We start from the raw sequence: 23,452 nt of genomic DNA on the forward strand, positions 1-23,452 counted from the left end.
CAGCTCAATAGGACAAGTTGACAGTTATTCAAAATGGTGGACAGAAACTTCAATTCAAGATGGTGATCACGTCATCTTGTAGATCTTGTGCACTATCCTTAGATGTGAAGATCTTCATTGTCGTTTATTATCAGAAATTGTTGATTTTTTTTAGTATTTATTAAAAAGTGTAAAATCACCCAAGTGCAAGCCTTTTTGAAAGATCTTTTAAATCTGAACCCGACTGCATCGGTCATAATCGGTGATGGATCGGGAAAGTAACGATAATAGATTTATTTTGAAAATACTGTTTTTCGCACTTTTCAGTCTTTTGACCCATATAAAATTCAAACGGTAAGAGATATCAACTTCCAGTCTTCGATGACCCTTCCCCAAATGACGTTATCTCGAACTCTATTTTCGTTTTCGTCCTGGAGGTTGGAATCGACGCTAAGACGGCGATGGCCGCATGGGGGGTGGGACAAAAAACAGAGATGACAATAAACAAATCAATCAAATCAATCAAACCCAACCTCTTTATTTCCCCCCCTCCCCTTTTATGGCGTTCCCTATCCACCAAAAATAGGTAAAAAATTAGGTTTTTTCTAATTTTGCAAAAATTTAACATAGTAAAATTTTATAAAATTTATGCTAGTGGCACAAAATTCATTCACTAATAACTGATTACAAATAATTTTATCCATTAACCCCCTCCCTTTACTTTAACTTTCCCCTTTTAGAGGATAAATTTAAAGAACAGCCAAAAAACTTGTAAAGTGACCGTCAACAACCAACGATACAAAAAATTTCAATTTTGTTGTTTTTAGTATTTCTTTCTCAAATCACTTAAAACATTGAACATTTAAAAGGAACTCATGAAGACTAAATATTTTAATCTTACCTCTTTTATTTTCTAAGGTATCGAATATTGAAGTTTTCGGATCATCATTTTGCCCTAAGTTTTCCTAATGGTAAATCAAACCCTTTAAAAAATCTAAAATTTTAGATCAAGGGTGAGCAAGAACATTTTTCATTTGACGTTTGTTCAGTTTCAAACGGTTCCTGCTCATCTCTGTTCTAGAACGTTTATAATCATCATTATTATTCTCGTAAAATTGGTCTTGGATCTTACACTCAGTCCCGGCATTTATGCACTTCGGGATTATGCACCTGACGGAATTATGTACATGCAATTATGCATGTTTGCCTACCATTGGGAGTCAATTCATGAAATCATTTTTGAAATACGCCTGCGCCTGAATGTATACAATGTTGTGACGCGAGAAATTTGAAAACATTTTGCTTTTTTTCTGAATATACCTTTAATTTCTTTTTTTTAAGGTAAAATTTATAAATATTCTAACCATTTGTTGAAGAACTCTGGTCAAAATGTACTGTTTGTTAATGCATTTCTATTAAACAGCTGAATATTTTTGTTTTGACTACTTTTACTCTGCGCGAAATTCGTTCTATATTCGATTTATTCAAAAAAGCCCCTATGGTTATGCAAATTTTCTCGATTCATAATGCCATTTCGTGCGTTTTTTCGGTTCCGAAAATGTGCATAATCCCGGGACTGAGAGCCTTGGGAAAAAGCGCGAATTCCAGCTTCTTTTGGTTTTTTTTAAGTTCACCGGTTCTGAATCGATTGAAATCGGTTTATAGATCACCTAAAAGTGTTCCCAGAATTGCGTAGTACGAATTGAAATCAGAATAAAAAGTAATTATCGTATTATAATGGATTGAAATCAATTTAAACCTGTCCGGTATTTCAAACCCGTTATATGAATTGAGGCGCTCAGAGCAAAAAGATTCTAAGTCGTATGTCGTATGCTTTTCCCTATTAATATAGCGTGTTTTTGCTCTGAGCTCCTCAATTCATGCTTATTAAAATCGGTAGAGACATATAATTCCAGATCCAGACCTGTTTAATACTAAACTTTAAAATACTGTTCGAAACTACTACTTCATTGCCACATATAGATAGAAATTCAACCGCCACAACCTCCAATTTGTTTATAAAACATATTAGAAAGAGGTCTCACTTTTTTTTAATTTTGGAACAAATTTTAAAAGTAGATAAAGTTAAATATGAAACATCAATACCGCTTGGAGCCATTCCTTCTATTGGGTTTTTAAGATTTTTGTTTAAGGTTTGAGTATTTATGCCGAAGTATGACAGCGCTTTAATTCTATCAATCCTATCAATATTTTTTTTAATATGAGGAGATTATTGCTTTAGATATTTTCTGAGTTATTTTTAACAAATCGGTAAGAACCAGTTTTAAGTCGTTGTCCACCCACAAACAAAATTAAATAATTCTTCTCGTATTTCAGGAGCAATTGTTGCTGAAATTGTTGAAGAGGAAAAGGGTTCGAAATTTCATTAAATTCTTGAATAAGCGTAAAGTCGTTTGTTGGTAAATGATACACACCCCTTCCGCTTGAGCTCAATTTTCCTGTCACCACAGAGAAAGAAAGCTATATTCCCAATGCGGAGGAAAAGATATGACAGTGGAAATGAACTTGGGGACAAGTCAGGTGAGATGATCCTATGGTGAAATTGTCGTCAATTCAATTTTCCACTCACCGACTATTCTCAGTTCAACGAAAATCGATTGGGGTGGATGTGTGGAAATTTGGCACTCGTAGTATCCCTCGTCCTCCTTGCGGGCACTTTTGATTCGCAGCGCCCAGTTGCCCTGGTGTCGCGTATGCTCCACCTGGAAACGGTCGTCGCTGCTGTAGGTGAGGAGACCCACGGTCAGCAACTGAAAGTCCTTTCGGCGAAACCAAGAAATCTTAATGGTAAAAAGAAAAAAAACATATTAGGTGCCATTGAATTCAAAATGTCTTGTACAACAACTTTTCTAATATTCTTTCTCGATTTTAGATGATAGGTAGGGGAAGGTTGTCAGGGTTCGCAAACACTCTGGCTTCAAACATTTCATATATTTTTTTCTATATTCTTTTAATGAATATAATCAACTGGGCAATATAATTAAATAACTAGTCTTAAGTCGCATTATGTCCTGAAAAATAGGTTAGATATATCAAAGTAATATGAAAAGAATATATTAAGTGTTCAAAGCCAGAGAATAGGCGAAGTTTGAAAGCCTTTGTAGGTGTTCCAAAATGGCGAAAGAGTGAGACCTGACATCACGTACTTCTAGCTGCCCATGGTCATTTAACCTTTGCCGAAGACCACTTGTCGATATCTCTCTCCGTTCGCTCTCCAGAAGTGGTTATACGACGGGCGAGATGAGACGTCCGCGAGAACGATTTTTGGAACATACGACATTCGTCATCTACACAGTAAAAAATAAGTACCACTATAATAGTAGGTAATTTTTGACATCTCTATTATAGTGGTAATTTTGGGAAAAGTGTATTTTTTAAAACGTGTAATCTTCAGCGTGTAATTTTTTTTTTGCGTGTAATTTCGAACATGTAATGTTTTTCGTGTGTAATTTTCAGAATGTAATTTTTAAATTTGTGTAAAGAGGAGCGTGTAAAATTAAAAAACCTGTAATTCCTAGCGTGTCATTTTATTTGCAATATTTCTTTTCACAGTTTTTTCAAGTATTTTCTATGATCGCCAGAGTTTCCTCCACGTTCAGCATCAAATTGCTTGGAAGGACGATGTGATTTTGCTGACAGATCTGTAAATTAGAAAGAAAAACTATCAGTTTTTCAATAAAACTTTCACTGGAACTTGGGAGGATCACTGAGCGATGGATTTGAGACTCTCTAGAGCACAGGAGACTCCACGGGGTAGAAACACTGAGGAAAATCATCTATTCCGGAAATAGAACGTGGAACATATGACAAGTTGTAACAAGTTCAATACCCGTTGAAATATATGCAGATTTTCACACTGTATTTCTTAAAGCTTGGACGAAAGGATTGATGATCACAAGGGGTGGTTATTGTGGGGGCCACCACTGGCAGAAAATTGCCCTTTGGACCAGAAATCCGAGACAAAATATGCACAAATAGAATGCAACTCAAAGTATGACGCCACGTAAATTTCAACACTGGATTTTTTCACAATCACTCGTAAAAAACTTTGAAAATACACACTAGCAGGAGTATTTCACTTTTTTCTTGAGGGATTTGGTACTTTTCGAAAAATTAGAGGCTATAAAACTCATAAAACTAAAGAAAATACTCACCGAGGTGGAAGCTTCCAGCAGCTGTCAAACTATAATGGCGATTTTACACGTTTTTGAGTACACGCACCAAATTTTACACGCAGTTGAATATTTACCACTTTTTAAGTGACACAGGTCCACTTCAATAGTGGTAAAAATTACATGTTTGAATTACACGCTGAAAATTTTTACACAAATAATTTTTTACACAAAATTTACCATTTTAATAGTGGTAAAAATCAAAATTTACAATTTTTTTAGTGGTAATTTGGAAATTACACGTTATTTTTTTTTACACGATTTTTTACTGTGTAAATATGTCAAAATGTGTTTATACCGTTTGGGATTGATCTGACGAGGACGGATTTGACTTAGGATCACAAAAGTTGAGATTATAAAGAATCTCAAGTAAAATTCTTATACAGTTCCTCATCACGTAGGGGAAAGTACTCTCCCTTCAAACGTCCATGCCTTCGAATATTGTGAATTTCTTTTGGTTTTTCTAAAAAACTTACACATTTCTATCAAATATTACTTAGCTTATTATCAATTACGAGTCTCCCCCAAAAATAGAGGGCCTAGTGATTCGTTTTTATGCTTTTATTATAAAAAATTGAAAATGGACTCTCAAAGCTTCATTTTAATATTGAACTTTACATGTGTTTTTTGCTAATAAAAATGATTTTTGGAAAAACGTGACTAGTGTGAATGATAAAGGGTTAATTAAGGTTGTTTATCGTCAACATTGTTTTTCTCGAGAAGGATACCATTTTTGTGGGTGGTGGATAACTTGCAAAACCACCCATACCTTGCCTTCGAATTTAAGAATTACATGCCTTCGAATGCTTATCGTATTTTAGGGTTGTCATATCGATAATATGGCTTTTCCAACAATTTATTCCTCCTTTTTTTCCGCATTTTTCTCTGTAGTGATAGTTTCAGTGAGTGTATTAAACCTCAAGCTAATCAATAATAGATTGTTTAGTGTTTCAATAGAAATATTTTCCGATAAAATTCTAGATTCAATGGCATGTACCGTCACATTCGAAGGCAAAAATTGTACCAAGCTCTGGACCAAATCAACGTAGTATTTTTATTTTCCTCATAAAAAGAAACTAAAAGATTTTGAATGGTAAATGAGATAATCATAGGCTCTCAATTAGCTAGAGATTTTTTTGGTGTAATAAAAATTGGGATTAATTTTCGATTTTCCCAAAAAAAATTCATCAAGTTTGAACTTCATATTTGTGGTCCAACCCAGAGTACTTTCCCCTACATGTACATCCAGATTTATCTAAAATTTACATAAAATAGTAAAAAAGAAAATTGTCCCATACTGCTCCGTTTTCCCCTAAATTTCAATGTTTTATTTTAAATTCTTTTATTTTTTTTTTTTAATAAATTTCAACTTACGATAGAAATCAGAAATCTTGTTAAGTTGAAGCTATCAGTGAAACCACAGAATAATGCGAATAATATGACACTAATTCACATTATATATGAATTTTACAATAGAGCCTTCGTGGATTGCTATCTACGTCATCTGGTTAATTATTTTAAATTGTCATTATGCTTCCATTACAATTTCAATAAATTTAGTTTGCTTTTAGCGCCAAACCGTCCCGATTGTGGTTACCCAACTGTCTGATTAAAAATTTATCCCACATGTTTCCAAATATACGGATAAAACCCTTAATTTGCATTAAACCGATCAGGTGGGATTGTATTATGTTACTGAAAAACATTATTTTTTTTCGTCAAATAAACAGTGAATTAATGCCGGTTTTTGTAGCAGAGTAAATTTTGCCTCGGGAGGCGATTGGAAACATTGAAACTGTTGATTGGAAAATATAATATATTACAAACTTTAGAGAAATAATGAACAACTGACAACTCTCAGTGAATATTCCCTGTAATTGGACTTTCAATAAAAGTTATCAAACTATTGCTGTCTGACTGAAATATAATATAATTATTTTTCAATTTTTAGCAATGTCCGCAATTTTTATTATATTTTAAAATTTATTAATACAATAAAATTTTCGTATCGTAGAATTTAATTAAGCGGAATTTCCTGGATCATTGAGTAAAATAAGTTTGTTTAATTTGATTGGATTTTAGAAGATCGAAAAGAATAAAAAATAAAATTCGATTTAGTTTAAAACTTAACAGAAATTTACATCAATTTTCCGCTTGCCTTCTAGGTTTTCTAAATTGAAAATTTAATCTAATTTGAAATTTTTCTAAATCTACTAAATTTAGAAGTTTGATTATTTTTTACACAGTAGGAATCACAAGATTGCTACGGTGCTCATTTCTAGTGAAAGAGACTTTAAAAACTATTGGCAATACTTTTAAAAATTAATATTTTGTCTCCATTATTTTCTATTCTTCTTTCCAATTAATAGGTTTGGAAAGTAATATCAATTTTTATTTATTATGAAAATTAATTTAAAAAAGTAATGCAACATTTAATCGATTAAAAGTTTGTTACGGTGTGAGTAACGAATATAACGACCAGACCTGATACGTTATCAAATTCAAAAGATTTAATTTTATGTAAATTTCTTTTTGAAAAAAATTATTTTTGCAAGAAAATAAAGTTTTGTGAGATCGTATGAAGAATTAGATTGTTTATTTCAGACAAAGAATGTTCAGGGTGAGTGCTTTCCGTAAATTGAACTTCCTGGAGAAGCAGAATATCTTAAAGAGATTCTGTAATGGCGAATGAATAACCAAAATTGTCGACATCTACGGAAAATCACGGTCCGCAAACAGCAAGGTGATTGAGGTCTATAGTGAGGAAGCAAGTGTTGAGCCAAAGAAAAAAGCTTCTGGTAGATCCAGGTTCACAATACAAAGACTGTATAAATGATGAAATGTTGCATTACTTTTTTAAAATAATTTTATTGGTAAATAAAAATTTAAAAAAAAATTCCGAACCTATAATTAGAAAGAATCGTGGAAAGTGATGGAGTCAAAAACTAATGTTTTTTTAAAAATATTTACAATAGTTTTTTAAAGCCCGTTTCACTAGAAATAGGTACCGTAACAAACTTATGATTCCTAAACACATTATTAGGGAAAATCTTGTCAGCAATCTTATTTGAACATTTCTCACTAAATGTAGGTCTACACTGATCACGATTTTTAGATGTATTAGTTTTATATAAAATATAAAACAATCGGTTTTAATATTCTTGTTTATTTAATTAAGAGTAGCGCTCTACCTTCAAACGACTCGAGATACGAACAACTCTTCCCATTTGGATTACCATGACGTTTTTCCAGCGTTGCAGATATTCGAATTGCATCCAGTGAGCTTCACAGTACTTGATACCACAATCGATATCAATTTAAACCATATACAAATATTAATATAGCAATAGATTAATTTATTATTTCAAATTCAAACCATCCGATGCATGCTCTAACATAATTTTAATTCCTTAGAAAAAAAAATAGAAAAATTTACCTATCGTTGTTTGTTTCCACCTCTGTTATCACAGTTTCGCATTTCGATGAAATAAGATATTTGACTTTTGTGCAAATTTTTGTTTCTCCAAAAAACCAACTTTCTCGAATTAGTTTGTTCTTCTATTAGTAAATTAGGTTGTTCTGCAGAGAAGTCTGCGGTGTTTGTTCACTTTGGAACTCTCTCGCGAGGGTGTGTTTCCGACGAAAGGAGCGGAACTCCCGGAAAGTAAATTTGGAAATGTAAATATTCGCCCTTCACTGATTTTGTGGTTATTTCTTTCAAATTAAATGTTTGGTTGTGAAAGACGTAAGAATGGGCGGAGTTGAGGGGCCACCGCAGAATAACAACAAAAATCGAGAAAGAATTACTATTTAATGAGCTACCCTCCGTGCAAAAGAAATCTCTCAAGTTTGCTGAGTGGTTTCTGGTGCTCAAGGGAAGCTTTTAGTAGTAAAATACTTACTTACAGTGGCTGGTGTTGTGAGTGAGACGCTACATGGCAGAATGGCCAGGCCGCCCCTTTGGCTTATCACACGACTGTTGTTTTTCGTTAAAAATTGACCAAGGTGGCCCGATGTTAGAGAATTGTGATGACTTCCTCGGTGTTCGGTCAAATCTGCAAGAAAGGAAAAAATGACTTATTATAAAGGCTGGTTCAAAAATTATGTATCATTTTTAATAATCAAATTTCTTTGTCTTTCTAGTCCATGGGGTCTTTAGGTCATGAAACTTTAGGTTTAGCCGGTTTAGCTAAGAAGTGGGAGAGCGTAAATATCTATTTTCTATTAAACCATCTCTTAAGCTTAAACTATAGAAGACCCAACCGGCCTAATATCATTTGATTGGATAACACTTAGAATTGTAAAAAAAAACGTTTAAAGCGTGGAATCGTTTGAATTTCCTCAACACTTGATATGATTTTGATAGTTTCAACTGTTGTTTACTTTTTGTTTGTCAGTTGTAATTTTTAGTGCATTTCATTAGTTTTATTTTGATACTACTCTCGTTAAAATATACTGATTTTTGGTTGAGATATTTCAAGAAGATAGAGAGAATCCGACCGACAACAGATAGTTGACATTTACCTACAAAATCCAAATGCGACTTATGCGGAAATAGGAAAACTCACCGGAAAGTCGCGCTCAACAGTCCGAAAGGTAGTATTGCGATTCAAGGATAAAAAGACGACTGTCCGAAAGCAAGATGGTCGTAGGACGCCTGGAATTCAAGACCGCAATATTGAAAAAAGGGTTATTGTGATTCTTTTAAACCATTTCTTTGCTTATTCCAATGGCTGGTTAGCAAACTTCCGCACCTTCTTCTTAATTCTCCTCATCAGGTTCTTGACAAATTCTTCTCCACGGGCTCTACTTTAAGAGGAACTCTTCTCTATCCTTCCGAGATGTGGCCTAGAAGACGGCTATTTCACACTACCTAGTTCATAAAATTAAGAAGAAGAATGACTTAGTGACTTATAAAGTCCAACCTGCACCTCATCGTACAGATAAGCAACGACAGTCCGCCGAAACAAGGTCCAGAAAGCTAAATGATCACCTTCTTAAAGGTTTTGAAAGATAGGTTTTAATGGACGACGAAACCATCGTGATAGCCGACTTCCACCAATTTCCTGGACAACAATACTATACGGCAAAGACTCGTACTGGTATACACAGCAAGTATCGATACAAGAACTACACCAAGTTCCCGAAAAAAATACTTGGTTTGGATGGCAATTTGCTCGTGTGGTCTTCGAAGTCAAGAATTTTTCATGACCGGGATCATGAACAAAGAGATTTACATCGAAGAGTGTCTCAAGAAACGTCTTCTGCCGCTCTATCGAAGCCATGATGTTCCACCATTGTTTTGGCCAGATCTAGCATCAAGCCACTACGCTAAGGATACGATTGCGTGGTTCAACGACAATAGAGTCATTTATGTGCAGAAAGAGTTTAATCCGCCCAACACACCGGAACTACGTCTTATTTAAAACTATTGGGGAATTTTGAAGGAGAATCTCAGGAAAAAGGCTAAACCAGCCAAAAGTTTGGTTGATTTCAAGCCTTAATGGAAAAACGTCGTCAGAGCCCATGGAGAAGAATTTGTCAAGAACCTGATGAGGGGAATTAAGAAGAAAGTGCGGAAGTTTGCTAACCAGCCATTGGAATAAAGCAAAGAAATGGTTTTAAAGAATCACAATAAAATGACCTTTCCAAATCTGCATTAGGTTTTTTTTATCTACTGCGATTAAGATTTGAGAGCCATTTTTTCCATGGGGACATTCATTCGATTTCACGCTTTAGATAATTAAATATAATATTATAATTGACAAAATTCATTAAAAATTATTTTGAAAAAATGAATTGTTCGAAGCTTCAATCTTCCGAAGGTAACGCGCTTAATTCCTTTATTGATTTCACTTGGTGTAAAAAGTTTCGCAACAATATTTGACCGACTATTAGTATATTTGTTTCACTTTAAAAATAAAAGCAGAAAAATAAATGTTTTTAAAACAAAACTTATTAATTTGAGTGTTTCATAATCTAAATTTTCACATTACACATTACACACAAAATTAATTTTTATTTATTAGATAGTTATAAGAAAGCGATATGGCGCGCCCGATATAAATGAAAATGTATTAATTCTAAAGATATTCAGAAGCAAACTTATATAGAGAAAAAAGAGAATCAAATATCAAACACCTAATAAGGTCGGAAAAATTAATGGACTTTCACTTCCACTGATCCTCCTACACACTATTTACCCCCACCTTTCATCCCCCAATGGTATCCTATTGTTTTTGAGGGTTTTGTGGTGCTTTTACCACCGGATCCTAAACTACCTATTCCTGGCAGATTTTCGGCCCACTCGGCCATTTCGAACAGCAAACGTGCAGGAACAACATTGGCCATAATATAAATTTGGTCTTGGTGCTACACCCCAAAAATGAGACTTTGCATAATACACCAGGACCTCAGTGTAAGTAACTCCAAGTCATACAATATTCATTATTTGCTCCATACCAGAACAGGGCTTTTTGAAACAGCCAGAATTTCTTCATATTTCAAAAAAATAACCCACCCTCACACTTTTGCCAACCAACCATGCAATTTTCATACGATATCATGCGCCACGAAAAGAAGTGTACAAACAAATTAAGATTTTAACTTTAGTGGAGGGAAAAGCCCTTCTTCGTGCCATTTCAAATGGGTTTTGCCGTCACAAGGAAAATTGCAGAGAATATTTCCTCTTTTCCAACCATTTCAACCAGTTTTCTTATACCAGAAAAGCCATATAAGAGAATGGCGAGTTTCCTTACTTTCCCAAATACTCAGGGAGAAATTTTTCATATTTTCCTTTTTGGCCAATTTCGTGACTAGTAGTATTCCGGTATTCATAATTCAAATTCTTATTGCTACTTCACATGATTTTACACCTCCTTCCCTACCCCAATGTCAATTTTGTACTATTTAGAACACCTTGACGTTTCCTAATTGATTTTCTTACCACTACACAAAATGTTGGATTAATTTTCCAGAAACTGTCATGACTGACAGAATAAAAAAGACTTTCCTGTATAAGTGTTGAATTTATTTATCGGGTGCAATTTGGTGCAATTCACATGCACTGAATAGGAGAAACTGGGGCACCACCAAACACGGGGTACCATCAAACACTAATTTTTATTTCTAAACTACTTGGACTATCTCAACCATTCCTTCAGTGGACAAGCATCCCTATAGTGCCTATAAATTCCAATAGGTCTTATCCTCTGAAGTCGAATATCCGATTAAAAAATCGCAGTGTTTGGTGGTACCCCGTGTTTGGTGATGCCCCAGTTTCCCCTAATTGGTCACGTGCGCGGTCTAAATGAAATTTCTTTTTCAAAATTTTAAAATTAACGAGTATCATCGAAGTAGTAGATTCATCTTCATCTTGTGTTGTAGAAATCCCTAAAACTAAATAGAACCGAAAATAGTTTAATGCCTGTGTGCCTTAGTGTTCTTTATAAGCTGAACCTTTAATAATATGGAGTTTGAAACCTCTCTAGAAATGTATATAAGGGTTAAAGATTTTTAAAGGGGTGTTGAATGAACATTCAACACCCCTATAGCTTCTTCAGCACATTTTGAAATTTAAATAAATTTGATGGCTTTCGTTTGTAAATAAATTTTACAAATTCTTCAATACAATATCTTGTTGTTTTTATGCATTAAACTTTTCTTTAAAATGAGTATCCGAGTTTGATCGAATTCAACGGAGTTAGAAAAAAGCATCGCAGTAAGGTTCTTGCGCATATATTAATATTATTGTAATTTTATTAATTTTCTTCAATATTACTAAAAATTCTTTTTCTATCATGATTCTAAATGAGTCAAAGAATAATTCTATTGATTTGGAAAGGGGAAAATATATCTCATCAGTCCAAAAACAAGCGTTAAAGTCGCACTGTATGAAAATCATCGGGATTACCTCTCTTTACTATAAATAGAGTTGAAACAAGCCTTCGTGCGAGTTGTCGTCGGATATCGATATAATTATTACTCTTTTTCTATGTAAAATTTCATTTCGACTGAAGTATATGCTTAACCGTGCTATCACACTAGGATTTTTTCAATTTGTAAATTCAATTTAATTTTCAATTGAATTGTTCCTATGCGTTATTTTGCATTACAAATTATTTGAAATGATAGATTTTCGCTTATTTATTGATATAAACTAATACTTGGTCCACCAAAATATGTTTAAATATGCTAAAATAGCATAAATGTGGTTGTTCAATTAAATTTGTATTCAACAAATTAAAATTGTTCATTAATTTCAATTTTATTGCAGTTAAATAAATGGCCTTTTGAACCAAATTGTGCTTATTAAATTTATTCACTTGTAATATTATTATTAATTAAGTAATTAATAATAAAAAATAAGATAAGTACACTAATTTAGTGATAAACTTGTACGGGAGTGATGCTTCAGTACCGGGAGTAATTTGCTAAGTTCATCCAAAGCTATTCATACAGATTTTCAACAAGACTGTATGAGAGTCTCTTCATGAGCCCCCTTGCCTACAACCCTTTCTTCTGGTTTTGGGGATTCTATTGCATAACAGATAAGTGACTTATAGGATATTTTAAGTACTACCACACATTTTCCGGTGTCATTCACAATCAAAAATCTCGCGGCACTATTTAAAATTGAGCAAATTTCTTGCAAAATGTGTCCTGGCTGCGAGACTTTTTAAGTAAATTCTAGAAATCTTTTAATGCTCAATTGGCTCAATTGAATTTAAAATTAAATTGTAAAAGTTCCAGTGTAATAGTATTGTAAGTATTTTAATTTTAAGAATATACCTTAGTCAAGAAGATTTTCGTGTGACAAAGTTCATATGGAACATCAACTATATGCTTAACAAAAGGTTTTCATGAAGACATGCACGTGCATCATACGTGATATTACGCTCGGAACATAAGGAACTTGAGGTCAAGTAAATATTAATAAAGAAAATGATAAAATAAAACAGAAAACATAAAATTGCAAAATATATGCACTTTGGGATTTCAAAGAGTTATTTTAATTCTAAAACAGAACTCTTTTAACTCTGGAAACGAGTTACTTTAACTCTTAAACAGAGTTATTTTAACTCTTAAAAAGAGTTATTTTCACTCTCAAAAAGAATTATTTACATTCTTTTGTAATGTAAATTTTAGGGCAAAAAAGTTAAAACAACTCTTCCGAATATTACACCTAAATAGAAGTAAAATAAACTCTAAAATATAGTTAATCGAAATTCACAACGAAAAAGAGTTAATGCAACATCGATTAGAGTAAGTTTTACTCCTTTATTTTTCTGAGTGTAGAAAAACTTATGTAAGGGTCCCGGTTGAAATCCCGAAAGATAAAATCCCGAACGCCGCAATTCATGAAAAATGAAAGCGTTATATTGGCATTTCCATTGCTTCTTCGAAAAGCAATGAAAAAGGTAAAAAAAAATGTTTGGCGTTCGGGATTTTGGCTTTCGGGATTTTTTCGTTATAGATTTTGGCTGGCACCGTTGATCCTAAACACAGATTTTCGGAATTTAAAATTCACTGAGATAAAAAAGAAGGTGTGAGTAACATTTTTTCCTCATAACTTTAACACTTTTTAGGTGTAAAAATATATCAACGTTTTTTAATGTTAATTTTACACCTTATTAAGGGTAAAATTAACATAGAAAAGGGTAACCTTAACCCCTAATACACCTAAAAAGGGTAATATTTACACCGATTTTGGATCAATACTGCAGTGTAAAATTAATATTTCCGGAATGTTATTTTAACTTTTTCGGATTTCTCTCACCCAGTCAGTGTTGGATCATCTCGGAATCTCTTTTTTCGGTCTAGGTGAAATTTTAATATCTTGTTGCATGATTTTGAAATGCGTCCAAAAATAGGCCTGGCTTACTTTTTCTGTTCTCTCTGACTCGAGATGCATATTAACGGTCGAATGTTGTATCCATAAGATTGACATCTATTTTTCTTAATAATTAAAACTTTGAATTAATCAGTAACTACATATTCGCGTTCTATGATATAAATCTTTTAAAATTTTCACTAAGTTATAGTAAAAAAAATTATTAGGTTATTTATAACGAAAATATTAAACTTCTTTAAGTTTTCTAAAACATATATTTTTAAATTTTAATAAAGAAACTCTAGAGATCAATTTTTAAAATATTGTATTAAATTTTGGCTTAATTTAACTCAGGGCACTTAATCTCATCAGTTTCTCTTGTACTTTTTCCCAGGTTGGTTATTAAAGAACAAGACAGTGGTAGGGTAAAGTGGTAGAAGTTGGACAATGGTACAATTTGGACAGGGCTTTTTTTCTTGATAAATTTAGTACTTCATTTTTATTTGTATATTTTTAATGCTTTAGTTTTATAATTCGGTTTCTGGTGCTTAAAAAAATTAGTATTGTATTTATCAAGAAAAAATCCCTGTCCAACTTGTACCGGCGAATTGTCCAACTTGCAACACTATGTCCAAGCTGTATCATTTTACTCTAGTAGAGCCCTAGCCTATAGTGACTCTAATTCCCGATTTATTTTACCCAGGTACGTGAAGAGTCCCCTTTTTCCCGGTCTGGATGGAATCAGTTCAGGTTTTATTAGAATTTTCCTGTCCTTGTTTTTAAAGTTTGGTTTGTGCACTTTCCGCACACGAGGTAATTGTGAATTTCATCTCAACGAGACTAAAGATGAAGCAACTTTATTTCAAATGTTAACCCAAATATTATTACATATTTAACTCTATATAACTTACTGAATACAACTGACTATCATACGTTCTCATCTGTCTTGAAGGCAGTTATCGTATTTTACAAGACATTCTCAGACAACATTTGCATATCCCATCATTCCCATGTCCTCTAAATCATCCTCCTTGGCACTATCAGAATTCTATGACTGCATAGTACATCTAAACCATCTAACAAACTTCAACATATATTCATGATTCTCAATGAAGAAGAAAATTTCCCGAGAAGAGCAACGATTAAAATAGCAAAGTGTTTGTCCTTGGAGAATTTTGGCTTCACATTCATGAGATTGCCATCACTATCTCTTCTCACAAATCTCACAGAGAATTCCCTACAAGAAGTTACCATTGGGAAAATTGTCACTGTAACACTCACAGTGCTCCCCACTGACCCTGAACCATGAAAAGATAAATTTGCATGTGGAGAGATAAATTTAATGGGTCAGGAGCACATCCAGGAGTATCTCTTGAATCATTTCCTCGCAATTGGCGCCAAAATTGCTGTGTCGGAGATTTAATTGAAAAGAATATCAAAGTGAGAAATCACAACTTAACCATTTTATTGGGTCATTACGTGTATCTCGTCATCTTTTGTCCCAAATCTGCAAGTTTAAGCAAAATGATGACGTGTTTCTGGGTGAGCTTTTCTACTGGTGGAAAAGTCAAACAAAACCCTCAAACCTCTTCTCCATACACGTTCCTGAGTTAGAAAGCCATTGCTTTGTGGCATAAAGCAGGTGTCATGCAATGCTGGCATTCCTGACCACCTTCTTCAGCAATCTGAGGTGTGCATGTCAATGTTCCGTAAACGCTAGGATTAAATGCCAACCACTTGCCATACATATGTTCAAGTCCCCATTTTGTCCCATTTCATTTATGTGGCCACTCAATTTTAATTGTAATTTAGTGAAATGGGATTGACAAGACTTAAATTGCTACGTTTATTTCTAAGTCCTGACCAGTTTTCCTCCTGCTTCATATTTTCACATTCAGCTATTTAGCTATTACGTGAATGAAACGGCCTTTATTTCGAACATTTCGAATTCACATTGATAAATGGACAGCATAATGAATTACTAATCATTTTCACAACAGCCCATTTTTTACCCAAAAAGCACCTTTATACGGATTACATATCTGAGGCTTAGCCATATACATAGCTTAACTGCTCTAATTTCTTATCAGTCAAAAGTTTTTGGAAAAAATTAACTTTGAATTGATTATTAAGTACAAATCATCTATTAGATGAAAAAAACACATATAATATCGTTTGTTATTTACGATTTTAAGTCCTTCGGGAACTGGGCTAAACCTTAGGTCTGAAGACCGCTTTACTGGCTTTAAAAGCGTTTTATTGGATTTTATGAAGTAATGCTCTAAATCTTTTAATTTGAATTAAAAATACATTTAGGGTAAGTGTGCCAAATTTCGGCATAGTTGCATGCAAGCGTCAAAGTCTCAAGTTTGAAATGTAATATTTTAAATTCAAATTGTTTTTTTTATTCTTTCTTCTGAAAGAGTGTTGCTTGGAACCTTGTAAAGAGTTTACCGTCTTTATTTACTCTAAAATCATTCTTAATACATTTTAAAATAAATAAAAATATAGACATAGCTTTGGTGCCCTATTTCGGTCACCTTCATTCTCATAGTTCCTTGCTCTTCGGGAATTCTTCCAATGTCTTTTTCACGTCATCTCGTTTGTCGAAGCTACATTTTTTGTTATTATTTTACATTGTTTAATCTCTAGAGTACGTAAAATCTAAAAGTTCATGGAAATTTGAGGAACAAAAAAGGTGGCCGAAAATGCAAGCTGGCCGGAATTTGGCACACTTACCCTAGGGTGAATTTTTTAGAAAAAGTTGCATAAGATCTAATATTAAAAAATAGGAAAAACTGGGGCACCACCAAATACGGGGTAGCACCAAACACTAATTTTTATTTCTAAATCGCTTGGACTATTTTGACCATTTCTTCAGTGGACAAGCATCCCTATAATGCCTTCCTATATCTTGTCCTCTAAAGTTGAATATCCGATTAAAAAATCGCAGTGTTTGGTGCTACCCTGTGATTGGTGGTGCCCCAGTTTCCCCTAATATCTAAATGGATTTTTGAAAGATATTGAGGAATTTCTTTGTCATATATTTTCTGAAGAGATTTCGAACAATCTTTATGACATTTTACAATTTAGTTTTAGTAAGGCTTTCGGGTAATATCTGAAATTTCCATATTGTCCCCTTCATTTCCACCTTCCACCCTTAAAAATAATCAAAATTGGTTTAGCTATGTATTTTCGATGAATGTTTGAAATAATCTGTGGCAAAAGTTTTTGAGACTCCATAAGAACGTTGTAAATTCAATTCTTGATCAATTTTCCGGTATTTTCTTCAAGCAAAATATTTTTGGATGTTCTTAATAAACTTTTATCTGACGAAACCATTCTGTGGATTAGGTTGAAAGTTTTCAATTTTCCCAAATTTAGTTCGTATTTGTAATCCAGTTTCCAACAAGAAAAACCTGATTGGGAGTGTTTTAGACTTCAGGGTTTTTTTTGCGAAAATGTTGTAGTTTTTGCTTAACAATTTTGAGATAGGGGAGAGACGGCATATTTGCGATACAGACGTGGTGAATTATTCTCTGATTAATTAAATAGATGAGACAAAAACTCTAATTGAGGTAATTTATTAAAATCTAGAGAGTATACTATACAAAATTTAAAGATAATTTTCAGAGTTTGAGAAATATTTCTTAAAGTCCAAACATGAAAAAGTGTGTCAAACATGCTGACTTCCCCTTAAGAAAAACCGAAGTGGGAAGGGATTACTGACAAATTTTAAATAAAGGATTATTAGACAACTTCCGAAAATGGTTTTAAAGAATAATGGAAGCTACTTCTAATCTTTTTACCTTAAAAACGAGTTTATCAGTTGTCTGAACCACTTAAAATCGTAAAAATTTGATTAAAAGGCTTAATGTCGATTTTCCAACATTTTTTGGGCATTACTTTAAAGTCAAAAATGCAATTTCCTCTATAAGAAGAGATACTCAGATAAATAAGAACGTTTTCGTACATTTTTCTAAATAAGTAGAAATTGTTAAAATCGATAAAGAATAGAAAATCCGTTACTAAATATAAATTGTATAACCCAATTATTTTTTTCTTATTGCTTTCCTTTTACATTGTGACTCAAAATATTATTGATCTTTTAAAATTAAAAAAATAATAATAGAAAAACTCATCTAGTCACGTTATTGGATTGCGACTATCAAAAAGCAAATTATTTCGCACTTTCCAATAGGTATGCTATTGAATTGTTTAACAAGCACCAGATAATAACAAAAAAAAATGAAAACGGGAATCAGTATTCTATATTACATTATATAAAATAAATAATAATATATGAATAATTAATTTAAAAAAAATATTTTTTAATTTGAATTAAATATTAATTTATGCGTTGCACTAAAAATTTATAGCTGGCATTAAATTTATTTAATAATGTTGTTGAATTGGTAGAATAACACATTTTAAAGAACATTAATACCATATTTAATTTATAATATTAATATTTTAATTGCACACATTGTTCTTTTGCTTGAGTACATAGAGTTTCTCCGTTTTAACATAAAGTTTGCTCCGCATTCCCGAGGCCCCAGGGTTTAATTCTCTGAATGCAATTTCACGAACATAAATTTTTTATATAAAGCCGTGGAGTCATTCTCGTTGGATTTTTTTTTTACAAAATCTTTTAACAAAAAAATCTTAATACCTCCTAAGAGATAATATAACAATGGAACTTTTATTTACGTTTTTGATGTTTTCATTCTATGACTCATATAATTACATATTTCAATATTCTCTTGAAAATAACTTCAAATAGTGAAAAGCAATATCTTTTGGAATGTGTCTGCAGAAAAATTCCCTGATTTTGTGAGGAAATAAAAGAAAAAGCTCTTTAAAGCTTTCACTTGCGGATATGAGCGAAGTTTTACGAATTATGTGAATAAAAAATAATACTGTCACATACCACAGCAAAAACATTTCATTAAGTCACAGTGATATCCCGAGACAGAGGAGAAAAGAGGAGCATATGTGCCTGAAAATCTTGTCAGTTGTGTTTTATTTTCTGCGTGGCAAAAAATTCTCTCGAAACTTCTATATGGGCAAAAAGCTCAAATATTGCGGAACTTTCGTTAAAAACAGTGGGAAAATTCACCAAGAACCATTGCGGTTTTTTTGGGGGGTTGTTCAGAGGCAAGGGCAGCAGCTTGGGGTGGCTTTTCATTAGCATTTTGTGTATCTTGGCAACAAGAAGTCAGTATACCCTCCAAGGCCAGAAGAGCCTACGGCGAAAATTCACTTACGCTGAAAGTGGGGGAGTTATTAGTGTTTGCTAGTTGGTTACCCCATATGTGAAAAGTTGTATAATCCATACAAAGCCCCTCGACATCCATTGTCCGCTGTCAGGTCCTGAAGGTGGCTTTTGTTAGAAAGTCGGCTCGTGTGGCCCCCACAAAACACCGAGGACACAATGGCAACCACTTAGGCAAGACAGTGTAGCAAGTGATATGTGATAAAAGCTTCACCACTTGTGCCATTATTCTGCGTTGTCGTCGTGTGGCATTTAAATTGTCCTCGCAACTGCTTCATAGTCCCCTCTGTAATTAATTCCTAAATAATTACATACGATTATCATCCGCCCTCGCACATGAGTTGCGCTCAATATCGTTCTGGTGGTCGTGAATAGTTCATCTCGTGGATTGTCCCTTGTGTGACAAATTCACCAACATCTTACCACATATCGTCCCCAATGACCCCATCCCATTAGCTACTCTGAGAAAACTTGCAATCTCCATTGTCAGCAACTAAGTCATCCGCTCTGAGAAACACTCAAAGTTGCTACCAAACAAAACTTTAATTTTAATGAAATTTTTAAAACAACTTCTATGATCTATTTGTACAACAAATATTTGTTTGAAAATTGCCTGCAACTGTCGACTCTAGAAAAATAAACGATTAAAAATCGCGTTAATTTTAATTCACTTGAATGAATATTTTGACTAAAAGTTACAGATTTAATAATATCAAACAGATGCTAATGCCATTTAAGGAGAAAACAATGTCCTTGAATGAAGGAAAGGGTTGCAAGTATCAGCGAATGCTCGTTAATTGGTTGTGGTCTTGTCCTCGTGGGCGTAAATGGACCTAGAATTTTAATGCTTAAAGGTACCGACTTGATGATTTCATAAGACCAACCATAATCGATCTTAATTAAGGCCTTCATTCGGATATATTTTGAAAATTGCTTAATTTTACTTCTGGTTCGTAAGGAATATCATCTTGTAGTAAGACTGTTGAGTGTAGAGGAGTAGGAGGGAGGCACCGTGCTGATAAAGACTTTTCTAATCCACCAGTACCAATCACTATTTATTTGGGATGGTGACTCTGAGGGGTGCTATAACGACTAACTTCAGAGTCACTGAGCGCCCGATGGATTATCCCAAAGGCAGATACGAATCGGCCCATCAGTCGTCAGACCTCGGACGTGAAAACGTGAACATACTCGACCCGCGACTCTCCAGAAATGGGCAATGGGAGCACTATTTCGGAAGGGTCGCAAAGAGAGGCACACCATATTCCGGTGCGAGGTCTGTAGCATTGGTTGCTAAAGCCCTGACCCCTGACCTATTGCTTCTAATGGTTCTTGAAAGACAAAAGTGAAATAGTAGAAATTGGTTTTTCTATTAAAATTAGAAAGGTGTTGAAAGCTTTTGTTACGAAAACTCGCAAGAAGCCTTCGATAGGATGGACTTTTCTAGACGTACGTTTCTGGAGGGAGCTAACGGAGAGTCGCCAGAACTTTAGGTGGTTAATGCGAGAAGCTCGGTCCCATTAAAGGATGCTGCAGTTACCTGAGTACCGTAAGTACAGGTGACTTTGACACCCTCCTGTTCGTAAGCTCTTCTTTACTTATAGAACTTAGGGATGGTTTCTACCGATCTAATCTACCATATCTGATCGGTGAGAACTGTTATTAAACATTAGAAGAAATGAAAAGATAAGTCCGCCCGCACTTAAAGTAAATAAGTCCTGAAACTTGTCAATCATTCAATAAGGGGACAGAATAAGGGCAGAATCACATTTACAGTAAAACGCTCACCGTATTTCGTTAATTTACGCATTTTCATTGCAATTCTTACGCAAATTCTCAATTAGCGAATTAGCATATTACCTTATTTCATACTCGGTGGCACTAGGTGAAAATAATATAGGAAAATTAAAGAAATAAAACGCAAATACGATAAACTGTCAGCAAAAACAACTGTAGGATTTTTTTTGCTACAGTTTTTCGTACAGTTTATTTGCTCACCGTTTATTGCATTTTCGTTTTATTTCTTCAATTTTCTTATGTTATTTTCACCTAGTGACACCGAGTATGAGATAAGATAACACGGTAATGGAAAATTTGCGTAAGCATTGTAATGAAAATGCGTAAATTAACGAATCTTTGACGGTGACAGTCAACATTTTACTGTCAATGTGATTCTGCCCTAAATGCCTAACGGGTTTGGCAGTAGGCAATTCTCAGGCTTACAATTCCAAGTCACTTCAAAAACAAAAACATTTCTTCGAACTCGTTTAGATCTTTCGGTCCTGGATATGGACCTTCGTAAGTGGTTGACTATACTAAATATATATTTTGGACTAGGGGCTCCGTGGTGCAATTAGTAAGAGCGTTCGGCTCTTGGGCGGTGTGACCCCCGGCTCGACTGTCACACTGAGTCCCGGCTCGACTGTGAGTTCGAGTCCTGCATGATGCGAATGATTTCGTCTGAACGGATATATTTCTCATATACATTGGAAAGCGAACAATGTACACAAAATGGCAATAAAAATCCGGTACATCGAAATGAATAAAAAATATATTTTTTGGACTGTCTAATTTTCTGACTTTCCAAAAAATATAATTTGGTCAACCACTGAAGAAGGTCCATACCCTGGATTGAAACCTTTGGGCAAGACTGAAGAAATGTTTTTTCTTTCTGATGTGACTTGGAGTTCACTGTCTATTACCGGAGGGTCCTTTTACAGAGAGCATATTTCTCAACCGATTGGAGAGAGCTAAGATGCATTAGAAAGGTCTCTAAATCCCCGATATTTAATTTTGTTAAAATGGGCCTGTATAGTGCAATGCAGGGATCAGGATTCCCGATATCGTCTGGGGCAAATTACTCAGGGAAAACTCATCAAGTTTACTCCGAAGATCTTTCGGTTCGGTCGCCAAAGCCATCATCAAGGTAGTCAAGTCTTTGAAATATTCTCTGACATTCGTTCATTGACTGGGCTAGGATTTTCACAAGCCGCGCAAAGGGATTGGGGACACTGTTTTAGAATTTTTCAAAAACTTGGTAAACAAATTCTCCCCAATTTCCGTTTTTCCTTTGAACTTTTTCGGAGTATCTGGGAGCTTGTCCTTCTTCACACTGATCTCTTAATCAGTCTAGAAGTTTAATTAAAGATTTGCAGAGGTACTGCAGGATAATAACTAATTTAAAAAGTAACGCATTTAAATTCAGATAGATAGATTTATTTCCTCTTACGCACGATTAGGATAAGTTTTCACTCACAAATTCGTAGAGAGAATGACTACTGTGTAGATCTTTTTTGGTATAACTGCTTTGTAAGGTATTTTAATTTATTATTGAAGAATTAGATTAATAATTTTTTTTTTGTGCAAAAGAAATCTCAATGTAAGTAAGAGAAACACAAATGATATAATATTCTTAAATTATCAACATTTGTACAAATCTATTAACCGAACTTTTCGCATATCTGGGTCATGTGGGACTCCTTGCCACTCTTGCCACCACTTGTTATAATACATTTTTAAAATGTAGCGAATTCACCTTACAATGTGAAACCGTTGGAATTTTTTTGAAATATTATAATTAGATACTCTACTATATAATAATGATATTTGTATGCCACTTAAATTCTGAACTTAATTGAAACATTTTCTTAATTATCTCTGGAAATTTTTAAGCAAATACCCTCAATGAGGGTTGAAATCGGATGAGCTTAAAGCCATTTGACTGCTCGAACTCCACAGAGAGGCAGGATTAAAATCCTCGATTTTTTCATCCCCAAAAATTTCCATCTTCCCTTCTACACACTGAGGACCACTTTTCTCAATATATCTCCACGTTTCACATGATATCGGGGCAATGATGTCACGCTGTTTGTCCTTTTGTCCATCTGACTGTCAACAGCTTTAGAGGTCAAACGGTTACAGATACAGACTTAGGGCTTTCGGAAGATCTCCCTTTAAATCGAGTCATGAACATTTAGAGTGATTTTTATTTCCTCAAATCTTCCCTTTCCTTCCAAAAGCATGTTTTTTTTATTGTATGAAAATGCTTTGTGGGTTATTTTCATTTTTGGATATCGGCTGTTGGATCACCAATTGCGTTAATTGCATATATATTGCATATAATTGTATATATTTGAATTGGATGTAATTCATGCCCAAAAATACAAAGTACTG

The 23,452-nt window shown here is 33.9% G+C and overlaps 1 protein-coding gene across 1 annotated transcript in view; it reads right to left on the minus strand.

The window, feature by feature from the left end:
• LOC129801136 (contactin-2-like) overlaps positions 1-23,452 on the minus strand; it is a 58,152-nt gene that overhangs the window by 15,246 nt on the left and 19,454 nt on the right. Inside the window, exons 2-3 of the mRNA XM_055845900.1 lie at positions 8,079-8,227; positions 2,570-2,780 (exon numbers count right to left, since the gene is read on the minus strand). Of these exons, the coding sequence (XP_055701875.1) occupies positions 2,570-2,780; positions 8,079-8,227 (360 nt within the window). The remainder of the gene's footprint in view (positions 1-2,569; positions 2,781-8,078; positions 8,228-23,452) is intronic.

Source organism: Phlebotomus papatasi, chromosome 2 (assembly GCF_024763615.1).
Source record: "Phlebotomus papatasi isolate M1 chromosome 2, Ppap_2.1, whole genome shotgun sequence".
Classification (NCBI taxonomy): Eukaryota; Metazoa; Arthropoda; class Insecta; order Diptera; family Psychodidae; genus Phlebotomus; species Phlebotomus papatasi.